General features: G+C 41.1%; 1 protein-coding gene across 1 annotated transcript in view; it reads left to right on the forward strand.

The window, feature by feature from the left end:
- OGFOD3 (2-oxoglutarate and iron dependent oxygenase domain containing 3) overlaps window positions 1-15,748 on the forward strand; it is a 46,241-nt gene that overhangs the window by 147 nt on the left and 30,346 nt on the right. Inside the window, exons 2-4 of the mRNA XM_026861268.1 lie at window positions 206-503; window positions 8,698-8,773; window positions 9,696-9,738. Coding sequence (XP_026717069.1) covers window positions 206-503; window positions 8,698-8,773; window positions 9,696-9,738 — 417 coding nt within the window. The remainder of the gene's footprint in view (window positions 1-205; window positions 504-8,697; window positions 8,774-9,695; window positions 9,739-15,748) is intronic.

The raw sequence follows: 15,748 nt of genomic DNA on the forward strand, positions 1-15,748 counted from the left end.
TTCTGCCCGGGCGCTGCGGCTGAGGGGAGCGGCCTACGGCAGCGCGCTGGCTCCTGTGGGAGCGCCCGTGGGAAGGCGGCCTGTAACCTCCGGCTAGGGAAGAACGATAAAAATAGCGTGTTCTTATAAATATGCGTACGTACGCTAAAAACGAGGGGTCAGTCGGAGCACTGGCCTTTGACGGGGGCTCCCTGGTATCGGTCAGGGCAGCGGCCAAAGCGGTTCCTCACCGGCTGGGGAGCGTGTCCTTCGCTTACTGAGACTGTTGCTGTGCTCTCTCCGTAGTGCCAGGAAGAACAGAGGCCAGCAAGAGACACGGTGGAGGTGGCTGAAGGTAGTGTTCCTCCTCTCCTCTGCTGCCGTCGGTGGCCTCCTGGGCTGGAGCTACCTGAGCGCTGAGGACGGGGTCACAGAGGTGCTGGCTCGTCACAGCGAGAACCTACAGGACAAGTTCATTGAGATCCCCTGCTCTGAAGACTACGACAGCCACAAAAGATTTGAAGGTATTTGAATAGGATTGTCTGAAGCAAGATGAATAATTAATTACTCAAGTGCACCCAGAGAAGGGCAATGGAGCTGGTGCAGAGTCTGGAGCACAGGTCTGCTGGGGAGCGGCTGAGGGAACTGGGGGGGTTTAGTCTGGAGAAGAGGAGGCTGAGGGGAGACCTCCTGGCCCTCTACAGCTCCCTGAAAGGAGGGTGCAGAGAGGGGGGATGAGTCTCTTGAGCCAAGGCCCCAGCGCCAGGCCCAGAGGGAATGGCCTCAAGCTGCCCAGGGCAGGGTCAGGCTGGCTCTGAGGAAGGATTTCTGTGCAGAAAGGCGTTGGAATGGGCTGCCCAGGGCAGGGGGGGAGTCCCCATCCCTGGAGGGGTTGAAGAGTCGGGTCGACATAGCGCGGAGGGATCTGGGGGAGTTGGGAAACGGTCAGGGTGAGGCTTATGGTTGGACTGGAGGAGCTTCAAGGTCTTTTCCAACCTAGATGATTCTGTGAAGCAGCCTTCACATGACCACAACAGGCTGACTGATGTCTAAGTTTGTTAAACTGAATGTGTACTACATAGTATCTCTTCATCTCTGTTGATTTCTGTCTTAAGTTTATTACTGGTACATACCATACAGGGTGTGGAATGGAATTGATTTAGGATATTGTATGTGCCACTTGTGTGTGGCAATGACACAAATGCCAGCTTCTGCTACACTTCTTTTGATGCTGCCTGCAAAACATTTTTCTTTGTCTTTGAACTGAGCCTGTCAAATTTGTATTTGATTTCCCTGGCATTTGTTTCTTTAGAGCATTGGTGTTGGATCTTCTAGAAAAACAGAAGATTTTCATCCTCTCCAGTGAACAACAGTGAGAAAATTGCAGTTTGCATGGATAAGCTATGCTGATGTTCTTTTTCAGATTTGCAGAGGGTATCCTGATGAACGTTTTGAGCTGGTACTGCCGCCAGAGCAGCTCTGCTCTTGCGTTTTATCAGCCTACCAGTGTGTCTAGCTATGTGTTGACTGATAAGCTACTGCATCAAAAAAAGACCCTGATAATTCTGAGTTAGTTTTTAGGCAAGTCCGTTGTTTTACCTGGTTTGTAATGTGGCTGACAAAACACTTGGTGACACAAAGCTGGAGGCAGTGTGAAGGTTGGAAGTGTGACTGCTTGGAGCTGAGGAAAAACAAAGGTGATCAGAGGGCTGGAGAGCCTGCCCTATGAGGAAAGACTGAAGGAGTCAAGTCTCTTCGAGAAGAAAAGTCTTGGTTGGGATCATATCACAGTATTCCAGTAGTTAAAGGGCAGCTACAAAGAGGATGGAATCTCTCTCTTCACAGGTGGCCACATGGAGAAGACAGGGGGCAACGGGTACAAGTTGCACCAGGCAAGGTTTCATCTTGATATGAGAAAGAAATTTTTTACAGAGAGAACAGTCCATCTGGAACTGGAACAACCTCCTCAGGGATGTAGTAGAGCCCCTATGACTGCAAGTTTTCAAGATGCTATTGTACAGGGTGTTAGATCATCTTGCCTAGGTTCCCTTTCCCATGGAACAGGGGATCTTTTGAGGTCCTTTCCAACCTGGGCTGTTCTACAATTCTGTGATTTCTAACTTTATTCCATTGCCAATTCTGGTAGGAAGTGTTCATTAAACTGCAGCCTGGATGTGGTGCCCCAAAGCTGTGGAGGTAATTTTCCCTGCTCTCTTCACATCACTGGTCCTGGTGGTGTTGGTCAAAAGGCTTGTAACATAAACCAAAAGTTTGTATAGTCTGTGGTCAGATAGTTTTTCCTCAGTACTGCTACTGTAGCATCTTTTTTTGAGTATTCATCCCAAATGTCATGGGGCTAAGAAAACTGCTGTCAGGAAGCTACCAGCAAGAAAACTTCCTCAGTAGGGGATTTTTTGACTGAGCACATGAAAACACATGTTCTGTTTTAACTTTTCATAGTTAACTATAAGGAGAAACTGTTTCTGGCTTTATTTGTGTCTGTCAAGGCCAGAGAAAACTGCAGCCAGTGTTGCCACGAATTTGGTAGCTACGATTGAACTAAGGCTAAAACTGTCTGCATTCTGCTACCAGGGCTTCTGCTTATCAAAAGAACCCCCCCAAACCTTATTTTTCCCTTCCCTGGTTTGCAAGAGGAATTTTCTGAGCTGTGGACTTGTGGTCTTGGCAACCTCATCAGTGATTCTTTCCATCATAAGGAAGGCACAAACTTCGAGGATATCTGCCTGGAAGAGGAATGACTGTGTTCTCTATTCTTGTGGCGCTCTGCGGATGCTGGTTGTGGGGTGCAGTGTCACCCTGGCTTTGTATGAGAATGACTGACATGGCTGGCATCAACCCAGGAGGAACAAAGGGGAGTCATCTGGTGTGAGTTTGCTTCTGCTTTCTAATTAGATGTTTGCTTGCTGCTGCATCTTAACTTACGTGGTTGATTTGGAGTTTTAGCAGATATTTTTACACATGTTCCCCTGTACTATGCTTTCAGAAGGACATTAGTGGTGTTAGAAACGTGTGAGCATCTGTCTTGTTAAGTGGTTAATTGAAGCCGTACTGCGATGATGAACTTTGCTCTTGTTTTTTAATTCTTGTCTCCTGCTGGGTGCCCGCAAGAGGGTGGTGGTGAGCTGCTGAGCCTTTCTGTGCCGGCAAAGCCAAGCTCCCTCCTCCACGTGTGTGCCACTGATAGCTTAGTGAGGCACTAAATGCGGATTACGGTTTTCTGCCAAACTGGATTCAGCTCTGGAGCTTTAGTCACTTTGGAAATAGCTTTCTATCACTCAATAGCTTTTCATTCTCTGTCTTTACTCTGGCTTGACAGCCACAGCTGCTGGCTCTGTGTCAGAAGGAGGCACATTCCTCTCATCACTTGGTGTCTGATGCTCAGCCATAAAGTTTCCACAGCTAAGATGAGCTTTTATACACCTGTTGCAGCTTCAAACTGAACTAGTGCAACTGAGCTGCTAGGTTGCTTCAAATGATATGATAGTTGGTATCATAGAGCAGTGGTTTTATTTCCATAGCACTGCCTGCCAGTAAACATGCTTCATGCAGAAATAAAATGTGTTATTTTTCAGAGGCCAAGCACTTAACTTACTATATTTGCAGAAGATAGATTCTTTGAGCACAGTCTCATCTGCGTTTGGAACCCTGTGGCCAGATCTTGCCTATTTCTGTTGCCCTGAGACATGGTTAACTACTTAAAACTGCTGTGGCTACTAGTGTGATATAACTCCTGTGTAGTCTCTTATGTGTGTTGACATACTGTGTCAGTGTACAAAGCATCCATGATCACTGCCCAAGGAGACAGCTGTAAGGTGCTTTTCCAGAGACTAGATCAGTGGATGTGGAAAGCAGAGAAGTCTGTGTGCAGTGGAGGAAAAGATCTAGCACCTAGACTGCTGGTGTGGTTATGGGGATGGCATCCAATAAATCTTTGCCTCCTCTTGTCCTGCTTTGAGATGGATTGCATAGGGGGAGCATCATGATGGGGCTTTTTTCTCACGTGAATCATCCTAGTCTCAGCAGCGTATGGTTCTTGGCTAAGTATCACTTTAAGTAGAAGACAGAGCTGCAGTTGAGGCACTTGGACCCCTGTGTTACTGTTTTCTGGGTACTGAATAGGAGCAGGGGCCATAGGGAGTACTTGTGGTTTTGCATGTTTTGGTATGCTCCTCCTTTACATTGATTGAAAAAATACAACTGTAAGATCCAAAGCCAAGTGCCTTTTTAGATAAGTGAATGATTTTGTGTCTGCTAAGCACAAATTTGTGGAAGGTACTGGGTACTTTGTAATACTAAACTGAATTTCTCCTGAGTGCAGATTCTCCCAAGTATGTTTTAACACTTCAGTGCTCCTGTGTACCATGGTCTCGTAGACAAAGATGATGCATTTCTTAATGCTAAAATTGTTTTCAGACAAACAGACTGTTCTGATTTTTCCTTAGTTTGACCAGTTTGTGCCTTACTGTGGGTACCTGACTGACTTTACACTGGACTTTTTCTTGTTTTCCTTCTCAGTTTGGAAAAGCTTCTGCTGTTGCCTTCAGAACACCTCCTGCTTCCGATGCTGTCTTTGCCAGCTCTTTGTCAGAGGCCCTAGACATGTAACAACCATCCTAGGTAACCCTGTAGTTTTGCAAAATCTGGACTTTCCAGTACTAACCTTTGCAAAATGCTAAGATCTATGCTATTTGCAGTTGGAAACAGCACAAACCGCTTCTGAAATCAGAAATCTTTGCTAGTGTCCTCTTTTAGAATGTTGTACAAAGAAAACTCTATTTAGACAGGTTTGTCTTGGAGTATTGAAATTCTTGTTTGAATTTATATTCTTTCCCACCTTTTCTCTCCTTGAACATCAGCTTTCCCTCATCTCTTAAGACAATTTTCTTTGCCTTTCAAGCATTAAAGAGACCTTTTCAATAGCAAAAGGAAAATCATTCCCCTCTTCTTGTCTGTACTAGCCAAGAGAGCTTCCTTGTTTTTCTGTGTTCAGCTTTCTCCTGAACTCCTTAAAATCTCATTTTTCTACCAGCCTGTTACCTCAGCCTTTTAAAATCTTGTTTTGTAACAGGACTATAAAAAAGTGTACTGCCAATATCCAAATTTATGCTTCATGAAATTGTTGACATCTTTATACCCGACAGAACGTTGCATACAGCGTGGAGTACGTTATGTGATTTGCGATTGATGATTATTCTATAAATCTTTCAGTGGAACTTATGGTGTCTAAATAAATGTTTGGCAAGGGTTTTTTTCAGTTCTGAGAATTTAAATTATTTCCTCTTTGGCTGTTTTTTTTTACATGCACCTGAGTTTAAAATTGGATGCTGGAAGCTCTTACTGCCTCAGCCATCTGTCTCACCCTTTCACTCTTTGGGTGAGTATTTGCTGGCCTGGAGGCAGAGATGTCTTATTCCTGTCAATTGACTTCTGAGATGCCCTTCAGCCTGGCATTCAGAAGTGAGTAACTGATTTTAATCTGCCACTGCTGAATGTATGATGGAGCCTTTAAGATGCAGCAACATAAAATGCATACTTTTTTGTTAGGGCAGACAGATAGTTTGCAGCATTTGCCTGCTATTACTTGTTACTTTCCAGAACTGCTAGGCCCTATGCTCCAAAGGAACAGAACATTCCCGATGCTTGCGATTTTATTGCAAGATCTGTGGTATTTAACTTTCAAATTCTTGGTTCCTGGAATTGCGATTGTGGAAATTCTTGCATTTTTCAAAAACTAGGCCTAACCTTTGTGGTTGCAGAGGGGATATTTACAAGGTGCCTGAAACATGGCACAGAAGCTCCCCCTCTTTCCACTCCCTCTGCTCCCAAATTTGGAACTTGGAACAACTTCCTGCCTATAAAGCCCCTTGTGGGTTTGAATTGTGTGCCTTTGGAGCTGGTACTGTATTGCAAAGTGTTGTTCTTTAATATGCGAAGCACCTTCAGGTTGCTGCTAGAATTTTAAATATATTTTTTGCTCTTTTTTTTTTTATATCAAAGCACGATGGTTTCTGATGAATAGTATGTTTTGATTCTACTCGTTTCTTTAGCTCACAGGGTTGAGAGGCAAAAAGCAAGCTGGGGGAGCACTAGTTCTGGTTCATTCTTGTCACAGTGCTGGGTTCTGTGCTGGCATTGATGAATGGATACTTAAGAAGTTAATCTCTAGCATTATTTTAGACTGCTAGTTTCCTAGGTCATCTTCAAATAAATTCATGTGCCCTTCCTGGAATCTGAATCTTGAGCTGACTTCAGTAAATTGTTGCTGGGCAGTCAGAAAATGCAATTAATTATCTGGGTTGTAAACCAGCTGTTTTGCTGATTTTGATCTGTGTTTAAACAGTCTGCTTGGTGTGGGTGCCTTTGGTTTAAATTTAAACATGCATCAAACAAGGGACTTTTCCCAAGCGAGGAAACAGGCTGTATAATTTGGTATGCTGCTGTCAGTATTCAGCCTGTTCACCCACACATCTCTTTCTCATTTCTTCTCTCTCTTCTTGAAACACTGGTGTAATTGGAGGGCTATATCAGGGTATATCCGGTAAGATGGAGTGGAAATTTCTACAATGTGCTTGTTCTGTGGCAAAATTTCTGTCACTCTGTGGACGTTGTTATCATTAGTCGCTGTTGCTTGGAACAGACTGATGCTTTTGATTTGCATGGGTGAATAGATTGATTTATCTCCAGGAGTTCACCCCCCCTTGTGTTCTGATAAGCAAATAATCCTTGAAGAGGAGCTCAGTTCAGCAACAATAATATTGGCAGGTGTCAAAAAATAACACTCATCACAATTTTTCTGTGGCTTGACATCTATATATGGATCTTCCCCAGTGAAGTGCCAAGTGTGACATCTCAAGCTCTTTGGTGGCTCAAAATTGATCTTATTTCTTTTTGCCTGAAGACTGTTGTGGACCAGACTTCTAATTTCATAAGAACTTTCATATATTCTTCAACTGGAACTCTTAGTGCTGGCTTTTTTGTATGAGCTTTTAAAATGTAATGTTAGGTTTCTTAGCAATGAATTTTCAGAGACTTTTTTTATCATACATGTCCAGGCTGTGTGCTTCAAGGCACTTTTGTGCAAAGTCTCATATAAAGACATGCCCTTCAAGGTATAGTTGTATAGATACCCCATACAGAATCATATTTTCTTCCTTTTGACTCAGGGTTGGGGGAAGGGGATTGAGCAAATCTGAAATACGCTGCTTTTATTCTCCTGGCAGTACAGTTGGAATGTTCAAATTCTTTCACTGTTGCCATGGCTTTTCCAGTGACTTCCAGTGGACAAATACAATGGTTCTTAGCACTTGACTACAGGAATCTCTGTTAATAAACTGTGTGATTTGGGTTGTATACTGAAACAGAAGTTAAATTCAGTTCTTTGTGTTAATATATGAGTTGGCATGTATTGATAGTAGATAAAGAGCTTATACCTATTCAGGAACCCTTGTTATTAGTAGTATCTTTATGGCTTGAACTGTTTGTGTTCTAATTTAATTTTTTCATTTTTTCTTTTGTCGGGTAGTGGTTTCATTTCTGTCTGAGTAGCATTTTCTCTTCATTTACTAGCACAGTGGTGCTCTGGTGTTATGTCCACTGCAGTCTGCATCCAAGTAGGTCTTGTCTTCTGCATCTCATTCTTCTTCAGGACAGTTGAGTTTCTTTATCCTATTGAGACTGTTTGGTTTTGGGAGAGAACTCTTTTCATGCTGTGTATTGTACCTAAGAGTGGTGTGTACTGGACCTTTGAGTTGAAGACATACTTGGACTGTAATAGAAAACATTTTGTATATGGACACATGGTGTTAAGGAGGTTTAGTTGTTAGAGATCTTGGCTGGCTTTGGAACTGTCAGCCTGGGATGGAAGGACCCATGTGGCACTGCTGAGCTTGCCAGTTCTTACTCTGCCAGTTCTTGCTCTGCCCAAAGGCTAGAATAGAGTGTGTAAGATGAATTTGTCTAAGATCATCTTCCTTTCACAGACCACTTATATAAATAGGAACTTTTGTTTTTGCTACTGCACTTGGGAAGAAGAGGAAAAATCACTGGATCTGTCTGTCTTGCTGGATGTACATTGAGATACAGATGTGTCTGATACAGCCTTACTAAACTTCTCTAGCTTGAGGTGGTAGATGTGCAAAGGAACATCAGTAAGTCAAATTGAATCCCAAAGTTTGTAACAAACTTGTAAAGCCTTGTAACAAACAAGGTTTCTAAGCATTATTTTCAGATCAACAGGGCAAGTAGTTTGTTTTAAAGGCACAGTATTGCTGTGCATTTTGCTGAGCCTGAGCACTGGAGGCTCTGGGTCACGCACGACAGCCACAGCTCCAGTGGCTGTGCTGCTTTGGGTGTTGAGATTCGTTCCTTTTACATTATCTCCATTCTGTTGAATTGCATTATGGACATATCAGGAAATAACTTGTCAGCTGTAGCAGGGAAAGTGATGTAGCTTAGATGAATCCTGGGGACTTGACTATGCAGAAGCAACAGTGACACTGGCTGGCTTGTCTTCTTTCTGATTGCAGTGCAAAACAAAATAGGGATGTAACTTTCTTGTAGTTTGTGATCTAAAACATTCTGAGATTGCCAGTATCCCTTCTGAATGTTGTGAATCTGAAAGAGGAGTAGAAAAATATTTGTAGAAAATTGTACTGAACCTTGTTTGAAAGATGATTTTTTCTCTTCTCTTTGTTCCAGGGTGCACTCCTAGAAAATGTGGAAGAGGTGTGACCGATGCAGTAATCACAAGGGAAGAAGCTGAAAGAATGCGTAGGTAATTTTTCTTTTAGCTCTTTCAACGTTTATAAGCAATTGCTTTAATGACAGCGTGTGCCAGGGTTTAAGGTGTAGCACAAGGCTCATGAGCTGAGGGAAGGTGGATTAAACTGGTTAAAAACTAAACTTTTATTTTAAAAGCCATTTTCCATTTTTGCTGTAGTGGAGGCAGTTTGCTTTCATACAGAGTGTTTAGCTCTGTGGGGCATGAGCATTGTAGAGAAAAAGGGAAGATTAGTTAAACAAGTTTTAAGGGATTTTCACTTCTGTTCTGTTTGGCCTTTAAAAACAGAACAAAACAACATAAGCCTCCTTTCAGCTGAGTCTCTTTCTGGGTAATTATGAGCTAGTGCTGACCCTGTAGTACTCTGTGAACGCTAAATGGTGAGTTTTAATCAAATAGTAGGAGACACTGTCAAATTATTCAGTTAGAAAAGTTATCAGCCTCCCTGTCATTTGCATTTGATAATCATGTCAGTGGGGAATATCACTGTAATGCTCGAAGTGATATGCAGCTGTATAAGTGCTGTGTTCACTAGTTGCGCCGGCCGCTCTGTGACTTCCAATTCATCTGGGCTCCTGATTTTGATGGAGTGTTTCTGTATTGTACAGGTTAATTTGTACTGCCCCTAAGAATCAAGATCTGGGTCTTTTTTATGTTTAATCTTTCTTGGCCAGAATGTATTTCAAAGACAGTGTTTTGGGGATTTATGGAAGAGGGCTACATCTCAGAGATGTTCTGTAACATAGATACTTTATTTTCATGACAGGCTGCAAATAGCAGCTTCTATTAACTCAATTGGGTTATATCTGATGCATCAAATACCACTTACTGAATAGTTACATGCTGTAAATAATGACATTAAAGGACAAAGTAACTGGACTTCAGTTCTCATCTGAGGTTATTGTTTTGCCTACAGAATAGCAGAGAGGGGACTGTCCTTGGGAGGATCTGATGGAGGGGTGAGCAGTGTCCTGTTACTTTTTACATTCCTTTACTGCCAAGGCAAAATATAAATGTGTCTCTGGGGCTTGAGGAGACGAGATGGAGAATTTTTCCTTTTATTCAGACTCAGAAAAAAAAAAAATCGTTTGGAAACCTCTTTCCCATTAATATTTCTGCTAGCAGTGTAATTTGTAACTTCTGAAATGTAGTTTACATTTTCCTGTTATTCAATTTAGTTATTTCTAGCACCTCTCTTGAACTGATTTTGTCTTCTTCATCTGGAAACAGTTAATGTAGCAGAACTGTACAAAGTTTGACTTCTGAAACTAAATTACAGTGGTTCACAGCATCATGTAAAGATTTATTTAGTGACGAAAAATGCCATTTAATGTCTTAAATAGACCTTTGAATAATATTATTTAAAAATGAAAACAAACCCATTTCTCTTTAACAAGCACACTTATTTTCATTTCTTTCCTTCTGTCTTGTTCTCAGGATGCTTTTGTGTGTGAACAGAAGAGTATTTGTAAACACAACCACTTTAGGCCTCTGCTGAATTAGGGCATATATTAGCAGAAAAGGAGAAAAGGTTCAATGAAAAAATAAGACTGTCGTCCTTGTGATTGCTGAGAAAGACCTGCAAAAAATATAACCCAAGAAATTTAAGCAGTGCTGCCCATCTGAAACAATATATTTAAAAGATTTAGCATCCTCTGTTCAGTTCTGGTAGGATCCGTTGGATTTTTCTTAGTTCTGTGGTTGTGTAATTTGCCACTTTGCCTAGATTGCTTTGCCTGTTGGCACCTCCAGCTTAACTCCTGTCATTGGTTCTGTCAAGTGGGTTTCCTATCCTGTTCTTTTGGGACCTGTGTGTGATTTTTTTGTTTGTTTGTTTTTTTTGTTAGACTTCCACAAAGAGGCATTAAAAGGGCAGTGTATAACACAGAGAGAGCTTCATGGATTTGGACCACAGAAAGCTGATGTCCAGCGGGGGATCAGGGAACTGGGGAAACTGAGGCAGAGAAAGCTTGGAAGAGACATGAGGGGAGGTAAACTTGCTCCCCAATGCACAGAGCTGGGCAACAAGCCAGAGTATTAGCCAAATGTAAATGTATTCTCTACATAATTTTGAAGTATTGTGCGGTTTTTTTAAAGGGGAAGGAAATTGAGAGGAAAAAGAAGATTCTATTGCTCAGTAAAATACGGCTATTAAGAAATCTGATATCCATTCAGAAGTGTGAGCTCCGATGCAAGCCTTCTCACATTTCTCATAATCGGTAAATGTGAGAGTTATTGCATGCTGCTACTCCTTAGGGAAAGGTGCAAGGAGAAAGTTGTATAGTACTGCATTGAGGCCTTATTTGAAATAGTGCATAAACACTGACAGGTGCTAAAAACAAGAGCTGAGAAGCCTTTAAATACAGCCTCCTTTACTTAGTTTCTTTTATGCCTCTTTCTCCCCTCTTCTGCCATTTTCTTCTTTTACAATATTGATGTTTGTATTCCCCATGTCATAGAGTGAATCTTTTTCCAATAGCGCTATCTTGGCTCCCAGAGATCATTAAATACCAATGGATGTGTGGTGATGATGTATAGATGAAACTGTCTTCATTTGAGCCTTTTATCTTTTAAAATCTCTTACCTACATAGCATACAGAATGTTTCAAGTCTTACTTCTTCTAGCTACTTTCCCTGTATGCCTCTCAAGCTTCAAGCCTGTTGGATTAGGTCTGGCTTGTTGCTTTAGACTTCTTAGTCTTAAAGTGTTTGAATAATTCTGTCTAATTTTGCTTGTTGTTCTAATTTTCTCCTTAAAAATTCCTTAAATAACTCATTGTTTCTGTTTAATTTTTAATTCTTTCTTTAGCCACTTTGATCTCTCCACTATTCCAAATACTTCTTTAGATTTCTTCTGGGGTCCAGACTGCATTTTCATTTTCTCTGACTTCTTCTTAACCCCTTTTTAAGCCACGTGTCTGGTATTTTTTGGTCTGTCATACTTCTTACATTTTGAATTCACAGAAGCTGATCTGTGTTTGTGTAACTGGATATAATTCATTAATTTAAGGACACAAACTGCAAGTTAAGGACTCTGTCAATTCTCTCCTCTGTTTGCTCCCTGTTCTGCTTCCTTGAAGGACTGAAGGATAGCACAAAAACTTGTTTCCCTTTCCATCCTTTTGTTTTGAGAAAGTCCTCACAAACATCTGAATTATTGAAATCTCCCAGGAGTCATGCCCCAGTTGTCATGCTGAGCTTTCTTCCTGATCTTCCTTTGTAATTTTTTTTCTAGATTTTTACTTATTTACGCACACACAGAGAGTGAGACAAGGAGCTGTTGTTATCTTCTAGTCTAACTTTCAACAGAATGCAAACAGGAGCATCTCCATCAATATGCTGCTTTCACTTGTGTGTCCCTGTAAAATAGTTTTATACTCTGTTCCTCAGTCACAGAATGTGATTTGCATTAGTTCTCTTGATGTTCAAGGCCAGGTTGGACGAGACTTTAGGCTACCTGGTCTAGTGGAAAGTGTCCCTGCCAATGGCAGGGGGATTGAAAGTAGCTAATCTTTAAGGTCTCTTCTAACCCAAACCATTCTAGGGTTCTGTGTTTGTGTCAGCTTAGGCTTTTTCTTCCTTATAAAGGTAATGACCTCTCCCTTTCTTCCCTATTTAAGATTTTGCTTGCACACTACCCCTGCTTGCATTACCACTTCAGTCATGACTCATTCATTCACGTCGTTGTAGGTGCTGCCGTCATAACATCTCTCCAGTGTAAAAGAAAGACTCATTTACTATTGGGACTTACTTAGAAGTCCCAGAAAAGAAATCCCTGGTGCAGCCAGTCAGCTGCAGTCTGGTTCCTGTGTTGCAACAAAACTAGCAGGAGTAGCCACCCAGAGCTTCCTTTTGCAGGGGAAAATTAAATTTCTTAGTCACTGAGAGAAGCAAACTGTAGCTCTGATGCTGAAAGAGGGTGTTTGATGTGGGCCCACTGACCCATGCATGGAACAGTGTTTCTGCAGAAGACTCCTTATTCTGCTTTCAGCCCTCCTAACCAAACTCTGAAGTCCTGAAAAGATCAGCTTTGCATTTTCCAGGGGGAGGGTAAAGCTTCTCTGTAATATGTGTCCTATTCCATACGTCTACTCCAGGATGCATAGTTTTCTTCCTTCATAATTAGCCTCTTGATACAGCACTGAGGAAACACATACTTGTCAGGAGTGAAAGACATACCTGGCAGTGTGTCTTTCAATTTACTTTTCTGTGTGATTATCTGGATTTAACGCTAGGAAGCTGGAGAGGAACTGCTTGTGTCTAATCTATATCTAATGTAAACTTGTACTGGACACCATAGCCAAATACCGTGTTTTATTTCCACAGTAATAACCTGTGACTCCAGCTGAGTGATGTAGAAATCTGATTAATTGAGACAAGTGTAACTTTTAAAAGGCCTTACCTTGGGAATGTAACCCTGGCCCCTCTACTCTCCAGATTCAAGTAGGGAAGGGTATTTAAAGGTGGTAATGTTTTGGGAGTCTGCATAAGACTGACTGAGGTGACAGCAAGTTTGATGCTGCCCATATAGAACCTCCATTGCTCTTTCTGCTTCTCAGCTCGAGTGTGCGAGTGTGGGGAAGGTTTTTTGAGCTCTACCAGCTTCTCTGTAGACAAGTAAAGGTAAATTTTGCATTCTTCTCTTGGGCAGTGTCTGTTCTTGTGCATTCGTCTCTTGTGTCTGTTTTCTTGAAAAATCTTGCTTAAAACTTTTTAAGGGGTGGAGGAAGAAGGTGGATGCTATAGAAGTGAATGTATATTTAATGGTTGGCAGTCCTCTTTAGTGAGGATCAAAGGCAGGGCCTATCGTGCTTTGCAAGATGGGGAAATAAAGCCTTTTTGCCATATGCTGAGATGTGGTGTTTACTTGCATGTTCTTTTTTAATCTTTTTAGCAGTGTGAGGGTGGAGAATGTGAGACTAATAATACTGAAGATCCAAAAGAACATATATTTGTGCTATTTTTTTTAAAGGAAGTTCAATTTCATTTTTATGGAAGATCTATAAACCAGGATGTTTGGCTAGTTCTGTTAAATAGTCTCTTGGATCTAGGTGTGTGGGTCTGTGTGTTTTGCAGTGTTCCTGCCATCTTTAGATAAACTTTGTAGAGCTGTCAGCCTGGGAATAGTGACCTGAATTACAGGCTTGATGCTTGGTCAGATAACTGAAGTAATGTTGTTGACACAAGCTTCCACCAAGGTATTCTTCTCAGTGTAGGAAATGATGCTGAAAAAGTTTAATGTTCTGAAGTGGCAGAGGCCAAAATAAATATTTCCGTTTCTTTCCAAGGTATCTGTTAAACAAATAGTTCTGTGCTTGTGTTAATCAAGTCCCTGTCTACATTTGGGATTCAGTTACCTTCCTCTGCCTTCCTGTCTGAAACAACCCTTAAGAATATTCTTCCTTCTTTTTCAGATGCTCTTCTCAGTCATCTTCACTTGGCTTTTCTAGGCTTTATATTGTAGTTATTATCTTTTCAACTGTGAATACATACAGTTATTGGGGGTGTCTTTTATTGACTCATTTGGTCATTTAGGATCTTCCCAGTTGTAATCATCTGGAGCTTGAGGAATGAGAAATGTGTATGTTTAGAAGGCATGTTGAAAGTATTTGAAAGGCAATTTGTTTTTAAATTAAATCTTTTCAGATGTGTCCTGATACTTTTCCTTATAATCTACTTCAGCATGATCACAAGCATATTTTTGAAGCTACACAGAGTTTTACTTCTTCTAGCAGTAGCTTAGATTACTGTACAGAAACCAATAAATGAAAATATTTTGCTTCTGAAGCTTGAGTAAAGCTTATTACAAGAGCTGCTGTTGTATGAATATGAGATGACTTATTTCCATAACAGTCCTCTGAAGCTTTTGGAGAACTTATGTGAGAAAGGGAGGTCTGAAAAGCTCATGCTACGTCCACTTGAATAGCTTGTTACTATATATATTTTTAAAGCTTTGCTCAGGGGTAAATAAAATGATTTGGGTAGGTTTATTAAAAGAAGGTTGTCAGTGGAGTTCCCTGATTCAGCTCTGAAGTTCAGAGCAATTCAGCCTGTAGCAATTTTCTTTTGCTGAGAGACTGTCATGGGTGTTGTCTTCCAACGCAATCCAGAGGAAGAGGGAGAGAAGTGCTTTGAGCCTAGAGGTGAACATGAAGCTGTGTTGCTGGCCTGGCTTGCAGCTCTGACGTGCCTGTGGACTGATGATTTGCTGTTGCTCATTCACAAGCCTGTCTGCGTTTGGGTAAAGATACACAGTGGCTTCAAACAGTACTGTTCAACCATGCCCAGAAATTCTTGTTGCTCATAAGATGGAAGTTATCATTCTTTCCAAACAGCTCACCTATTGGTGGAATTATTGTTTGGATTGTGTTAGAATAATGTGAATGGTATGTGATGCATCAAGAAATGCCAAATTCCAAGATGAGTGATTTTGCCTGGATATTGTATATCAAAGATGTCATTACTCTGGTGCCGGTCAGGTTAATTAACTGTTGCTACTTGATATTTCCAGTATTAAAAAAAAAAGACTGCTATTAAGCAGTCGTATTTTTAAATACTGTTTAACTGATGCAAAACAAACATGTATTTTGTGGACAGTAAGGGACACACAAAAGTGTACTTTATTCAATTTAGAGAAATAATTTAGAATCCTGAGAGGTAGCTCTCTACCCTGGCAAATCTAAATACTCATCTTTTTAGCTTGGTCTGGAGTTCAGCAGAAGTGTTTGGCTTGAGTCGGGTGAAGAAATGGATTCAATTTTTATATGTAAAAACTTTTCACTCTTTGGTTTTCTTTTACAGTGGTTTAGAAGTTGAGGAAAAGTTCGGATGTAGTAAGCCTCAGAATTAAAATTGTTCTTTTTTTACATAGAATTTTATGTCCATGTTAAATATGAGGTATACAGGAACTTGTGCTGAAGGAGAAGTTTTAATAACAAATGTTGGTCAAGATAAATATTGGTGCTGCTA

The sequence above is a fragment of the Athene cunicularia genome (genome assembly GCF_003259725.1).
Source record: "Athene cunicularia isolate RWA chromosome 18 unlocalized genomic scaffold, athCun1 chr18_part1, whole genome shotgun sequence".
Lineage (NCBI taxonomy): Eukaryota > Metazoa > Chordata > Aves > Strigiformes > Strigidae > Athene > Athene cunicularia.